The 6,140-nt window shown below is 50.9% G+C and overlaps 1 protein-coding gene across 3 annotated transcripts; it reads right to left on the reverse strand.

Annotated features, from left to right (window-relative positions):
• Positions 1-2,320: 2,320 nt before the first annotated feature.
• CYP26A1 (cytochrome P450 family 26 subfamily A member 1) lies at positions 2,321-5,731 on the reverse strand. Of its 3 annotated transcripts, none has more exons than XM_015288598.4 (8): positions 5,210-5,731; positions 4,790-5,014; positions 4,620-4,682; positions 4,398-4,508; positions 4,117-4,266; positions 3,645-3,779; positions 3,292-3,444; positions 2,327-3,117 (listed from the first exon to the last, which is right to left on the reverse strand). In XM_015288598.4, the coding sequence occupies exons 1-8, from the start codon at positions 5,396-5,398 to the stop codon at positions 2,776-2,778; spliced, it is 1,368 nt and encodes a 455-aa protein (XP_015144084.1). In that variant the 5' UTR covers positions 5,399-5,731; the 3' UTR covers positions 2,327-2,775. The 3 variants fall into 3 exon arrangements, with proteins under 3 accessions (NP_001001129.2, XP_015144084.1, XP_046798728.1); XM_046942772.1 differs by having other exon boundaries at positions 4,398-4,682; positions 5,210-5,372; positions 5,522-5,528; NM_001001129.2 differs by having other exon boundaries at positions 2,321-3,117; positions 4,398-4,682; positions 5,210-5,460.
• Positions 5,732-6,140: the final 409 nt, after the last annotated feature.

The following is a 6,140-nucleotide window of genomic DNA, read 5'->3' on the forward strand; positions in this document are numbered from 1 at the left end:
ATCAAGCAATATTATTTTATTTCCACTGAATCTACAGTGTTTGATTGCAATTTTTTTTTCCTTGCTCATATAACCATTTTCAAGTCAGCATTACCTGTTCTGGCCTGATCTGGAAATACTAGTGCCTTTCAACCAGGAACTGATTTACCCAGTAGCATTCCTCAATGTCAGTTCACACCAAAGTCATTCTTTGATGTCATTTTATCCAAGGATGGCTATAACTGCATGCTGTTAACAAGAACCATGCATCAAACACTGCACAGAGGCTTTGGAAACTCTAAGTGCTTGGCTGCAGCAGCCTGAGCCCATAGCAGCCCAGCACTGCTGGGTGGGCAGAGCCATGTAACCATGGCAGAGCTCACCTGTGGCTGGGCTGCGCACCCACCCTGCCACATACAGCTGCTCGGGGAGATTAGCAGGGCTGTAAAACCTGCTCAAGAAGTAGGGCAAATATTTTAGCAATTAACCCACGCCGAGCTCTGTATTACTGCAGCTACACTGCTACCAGTTCTGGGAGTTGCTTGTTGAAAGCTAGCTCCTGGATGCCTAAATTACACAGCAGTGACAGACCATTGAACTCCAGGGATGAATTATATGGGGACAGTGCCTAACATGGGTTATGCTGTCATGATTTACAACAGCTGAGGATGTGCCCCCAGCTGTTCAGCCAAAATCAAATTAAGTGTATGATCCTTTTTTTCTCCAAACATAAAATCCTTGTGAATCTGAATGAAAAATATGAAAAGAAACAGAGAAACGTATGGAAGATCATAGGCTTACACCATTAAATAGGTATGTATTCTCCAGACATCACTGGATTCTCACTCTTCATAAAAATAGAGTGCAAACTAAAATAATGAAAGACCATTCAAGAAGTTCCCACGTATGAAAAACTTTACTTATGAATAATAAAACATTTCTAGGATATTAGCTCCTATCAGGATCTGCAGGATGTTGTTATGTTAACAAGGACAGTGTTAAAGAATACCGAAATGGGAGATGTGCTGTTCTCTAGACTTCTGGATCACCTCCAAATTGGGATCAGGATTTGCAATTTTCTACTACTACATTGGTGATAAATGGGTCTTCAACTGAGATCATTGATCAAATGCCTGAAGAGCACAAGTGTACAGGACATTGGCAAAGTGAAAGTTATTTAAGAATCTAAATACTGCCAGGAAGACCTAGGCATAATCTAAAATGAATGTCTCTTTCATTTTAAGACTACAGCAGCTATGCTCATTTTTAAAATGGAAGTCATAAATAAGGTCTTGTATGAGAAGTTTGTGTTTGAAGCTAGCATTTTAAAAACATATCAAATGTATCATAGAAACATCCCCTAAAATAAACCCAAACCTCATAGGTGCTATCAAACAGCTGCAGTGATTTTGATCAGCCTTATACCATCCGTAATTTGGACCTGGGGAGACCGTAATGAAAAAGTGAGCTCCAGAAGCAAAAGAAAAAAACTTATGCGTTTCTAGAAGTGATCGCGACACCAAATTACATGAGTTTACTTTGTAGATGTTTATAGAGCTACCCGATGTTGTTTGACTTTTGAAGGAAGACTAATAGATGTAGTAATGGGGGGGTGGGGGGGGAAGGCAGAAAAAACCTTATGGTAAAGGCAAAACAGGGGTCATGCCCAGGGCATTTTATCTGCCCTGCTTACACAGCCCTAGGGAATTGCATCTCAACAGTTGATTCCCTGTTAATCAATTCACATTAGTGCCTGCCTTTTAGTTTTCACTTTGCTGAATTCCAGGAAAGAAGTTGTTAAACCAAATGCACACTCTATCTCTGACCTACGCAGAACTGTTGCATTTCAACAAGAAATCACAGCGGATTTTATTTGCTCTAACAGCTGATAAGAGACACCTTTGTAAGTAAAGGCTCATGGACTGCAGACTCAACACAGAATGAGATCCAGTGCTCTGTTTATACACGTCAGCAGTAACACAGGAGGAGAGAACCTTCACGGAGTTTTTTTTCCTCCCTACCTGTTTTCTCCAGTTCCAGATAAAGACTTGTGTTACGTGCTATTCTTCTGCTTCCCTTTACTTCCTTATTTACCACGTCCCGACACTTTGTGCTTGATAAAGAGAGCTGTAGCACTCACTGTCATATCACGGTGCTGAAACAGTTTACTATGCACAAGCGAGAAGCATACGGGGTGGGGGGCAAGGAGGGTAGGGGAGAGGTGTGAGCAGAAAAACAGCAAACAGCGTATCCACAAAAGCAAGTCTGATTGGTATTCGAACCCTTTAGACCCATTTTATCTGGCTTAGCTACCCTCTAGTATGCAGGCAGATCTTCATACAGAGGATCTTCAAAAATAAACTTTATTATCAAACTTAAAATTCACATATTAAACATGAGGTCTAGACACAAATAATACTGAAAACCTCAAACCATAACGATTTAGATAATTTGGATGAGAGCTAGTTGCCATTGTTTCAAATGCCTTTGAGAATATTTCTGAATGCATACACCATGGTGAAATGTCTTGTCAAACATGTATCTGGCCAGCTTGTAGTAAGATTTTTAAATAGGGGAAAACTTATTTCTATAGAAATAAAATTATCTAATTATGAATCGACGACCCATAATTGTAGTGCTTGGGGAAAAATGTCACAGCCTTTTGAAATACTTAGACATAAATAACTACTGTACATTTACAAGTTTAAATATTTAAAGGCCTTCGTTACTATAAAAAGTTACTATGTACATATGAGATGTTATACAGAAATCCAGCCTGAGGCAAGCGTTGAGCACTCAGATTTGGCCGCTGAAACCTATGAATTTGGCAGGCAGATTGTCCACAGGGTACACTATGGGGCCCGTTTTCATTGTAGGAGGTCCATTTAGCAGCTGCCAGTCACAGCTCCGCGCCAGCTCCACCGTAAATATTTTTAGAAGGACTTTTGCAAACTCTTTGCCTACGCAGCTCCTCAAGCCCCCACCGAAAGGAATGAAACTGAACCTAGAGGAGTCCTCCGGAGACGGAGACATGAAGCGGTCCGGGTTGAACTCGTCCTTGTCGGTAAAGAGATCGGCCACATCGTGGGTATCGCAGATACTGTAAATAACATTCCAGCCTTTGGGGATCTGGTAACCCTACGAAAAGAAGAGAGGAGACATGAAGCACCTTGTTGTATTAAGGAAGCTGAAGCGTCAGCATGTGACATACAGATGTACCCTCCAGTTCCCCCGGCTCAATAAGGCAGGTACCTACACAACAACATTCACAATTGGCAGTGCTCTGAGGAGCTGAACCCCAGCCCTACTTACATTCAGCTCAAGGGTCTTGAGTGCAATTCGGAATCCTCCAGGAACGGGAGGGCTCAGCCTGAGGGTTTCCTTGATAACACAGCCTGTGTACTTCAGCTGCTCCAAGACCTCCATGTCCAATTGCTTCTCTTGGTTGGGACCAGACAGTAACCCCTAGGTAGGAAGATGCTGCCATGACATTTATGGAACAGGCTTCAGCCACTGCAAGACAGCTGTCCCTCAGCTAACGATGTTTCCCTGCCACCCTGTAAGTAGGGAACCTCCTTTGTCAAGGGGAACCCATACTGGGACACCTCTCTGAGGGACCTTCCTATTGCCTGCTCCTGGGAAGTGGTTGTGGGAAAGACACACACCTTTACTTGCAGCTCCTTCCTCACTTTCTGCAGAACATCATGGTGGAGCCCTAGGAAGGCAATCAGTGATGTAGCAGCACTGGCAGTGGTTTCATGACCTCCAAACAGCAGCTCTGTGGCAGACTCCTTCAGCTCCTTACACACAGGACAGAAAGAGAAAATATGCCTTGAGTGAGGTATCCCCACTGAACCCACTCCACCTCCAATGCCACATGGTGATTTCAGGCTGGAGTGGGCACCCAGGAGCCAGAGTGGGTGGTGGTCCCCACAGGTACAACCCTCTACCCCTCATCCAGCAGCCTGGCTACATCCTCTGCCCCCAGAACTCTCATGCACTGCACAGGCTGCTTTATGACCTGGCAAAGGGACAGCACCTCCTGCTCTCCATTTTTAGTCCTGAAGATAAACATGCTGCAGACTGAGGGAGGGAAGCAGGGTGGAAAGAGATGGATCTGGATGAGGGGAACCTCACCTGCATGTTGAGCTGCTCTCCATTACCCTGTGTGTGCTCCATCAGCAGCTGCAGTGCATCCTTGTAGCCACCCTCGGGCTCCTTGCGGGCCATCTTGGCACGGATGTTCTCCTCAATCTTGGCATGGATGATGTTGCGCGCCCTCAGGCCCTGTGCAAGCAGGAGGAGAGTGAACTGAGACTTGTGCCACACCACCGACTTACGCCACACTGCTGACTTAAACCACACCACCGTCCCTCCCTGCTGCCCTGGGAGCTTCCCTAGCTGGCCTGGAGCCTCACCCGGTAGAGCCCACTGAAAGGCACATCGATGGGGAGGGAGAAGAGGTTGCGGATCATCTCCTCGAAGGCCTCCACCAGCTGCTGCTCACCATCGGGGCTGGCCTGGCGGGGCTGGAAGCCCAGCAGGATGCGCATGGCGATGCGGAACATGAGGCGCTTCACCTCGGGATACACCAGCAGGCAGGGCCCGGCACCCAGCCACTGTGCCAGGCAGGCACTCACCTCCTCTTGGATGACAGGCACGTAGTGCTGCAGGGCGTCCCGGGAGAAGGCCTGCATGATCACCTGCCCGGGGGATGAGGAGGAGAAGGAGGAGAAGAGGAAAAGGATACGGGCTCAGTCACTGCACCCGGGACAGCCGCCCCGCTCTCCATCCACCATCAGAGCCATACCTTTTTGCGGTGTTTGTGCTGCCCGTTGTGAAGGTTGGAGAGGCAGCCCGAGCCCAAGATGGTGCGCACCGAGGCGGGCCACTGCACGGAGACCAGGCGGTGCTCGCCCAGCAGGATGTGCCGCACATTCTCAGCGCCCATCACCCGCACAGTGGGCCGCCCAAAGAGGTGAGTCTTGTAGATGAAGCCGTATTTCCTGCGCTTCATCTGCAGGAATTTCCGCCGCTGGACAGGGAAGGGAGATAAGTAAATTTAAAATATATAAATAAGTTTTAAATAAATAGATAGGGGAAAAAAAAAAAAAAGAAAAGGAAAAAAATAAAGGAAAAGAAGGAGCCCATCCACACCTGGGCTCGGGAGCCCAGCACAGCCCCGCTCAGCTTCATCCCTTGCAGAGAGAGGAGGAGCTGCCCGCCTTACCTGCAGCACCATCTGCAGCGTCTCCCCGAAGAAGGGCAGCCCCATGGTGCCCGGGGGCAACGGCAGCGGACAGCTGGGGTCGCGGCCGCTGGCGCAGTACAGGTCCCAGAGCCGGACGGCGGCCAGGAAGAGCAGCAGGGGCAGCAGGAAGGTGCACAGGGCGCTGGCGACCAGAGCGGAGAAGCCCATGGCGGGGCGGCAGGGCAGCGAGTGCGGTCCAGCCCGGCCCCCCGGGAGCTCCGAGTGCGCGGGCCGGGCTCGCCGCGGGCCGCCTTTTATACCCTTCCCAGGTTGCTGCCCACCCTACCTTACCATCCGATAAATTAGTTCACCCAAAGTTCATCTTTAATTGCGGATTGCGGCCTGGCTCCTCCCCTCGAAATCTTTAACCGTTTGCTTTGCGCGGCGCATCCCGCCCGCCGCAGACGGCCGGCGGGCAGACGGACGAGGTGCTGCGGGAGCCGCCGCCGGCCGGGACCCGCCGCCCCCTCGGATTTACCGCCGCGCTCCTCGGGGACCGGCAGCGCCCAGGCGGAGACGTGCCCCGTCGCGGCGGCACGGAGCCGGCCGCCGGGAGGCACCCACCCGCGGGGCGCTCCCGGCCGCCGCGGGGCTCCGTCGCCGGCCCTATCGTCGCCGGTCGGGACCCGCTGGTAGCCGGGCTGAGGGCTCTGCCCCACGCCCGGGGCACACTGTGGCTCCCCTGGCAGAGCCGCGTCGACGGAGGTGGCTCCGCCGTCCCCTGGCTCACCTCGGAAGGCCCGGCTCGTGTTTCTGCCCGGCCGCAGAGGAAGGAGCGGCGGACAGCGCTCCGTCTCGGCCTCCCGATGCAGGTTCAACCGCGGGTCACCGACGGAAAGGGAGGTGAGCGCGGAAAGGGAACACCCTGCCCGCTGCGCTCCGCTCCGACCTCCGCTGCCCGCCCTCGCCC

This window comes from Gallus gallus, chromosome 6 (assembly GCF_016699485.2).
Source record: "Gallus gallus isolate bGalGal1 chromosome 6, bGalGal1.mat.broiler.GRCg7b, whole genome shotgun sequence".
Classification (NCBI taxonomy): domain Eukaryota; kingdom Metazoa; phylum Chordata; class Aves; order Galliformes; family Phasianidae; genus Gallus; species Gallus gallus.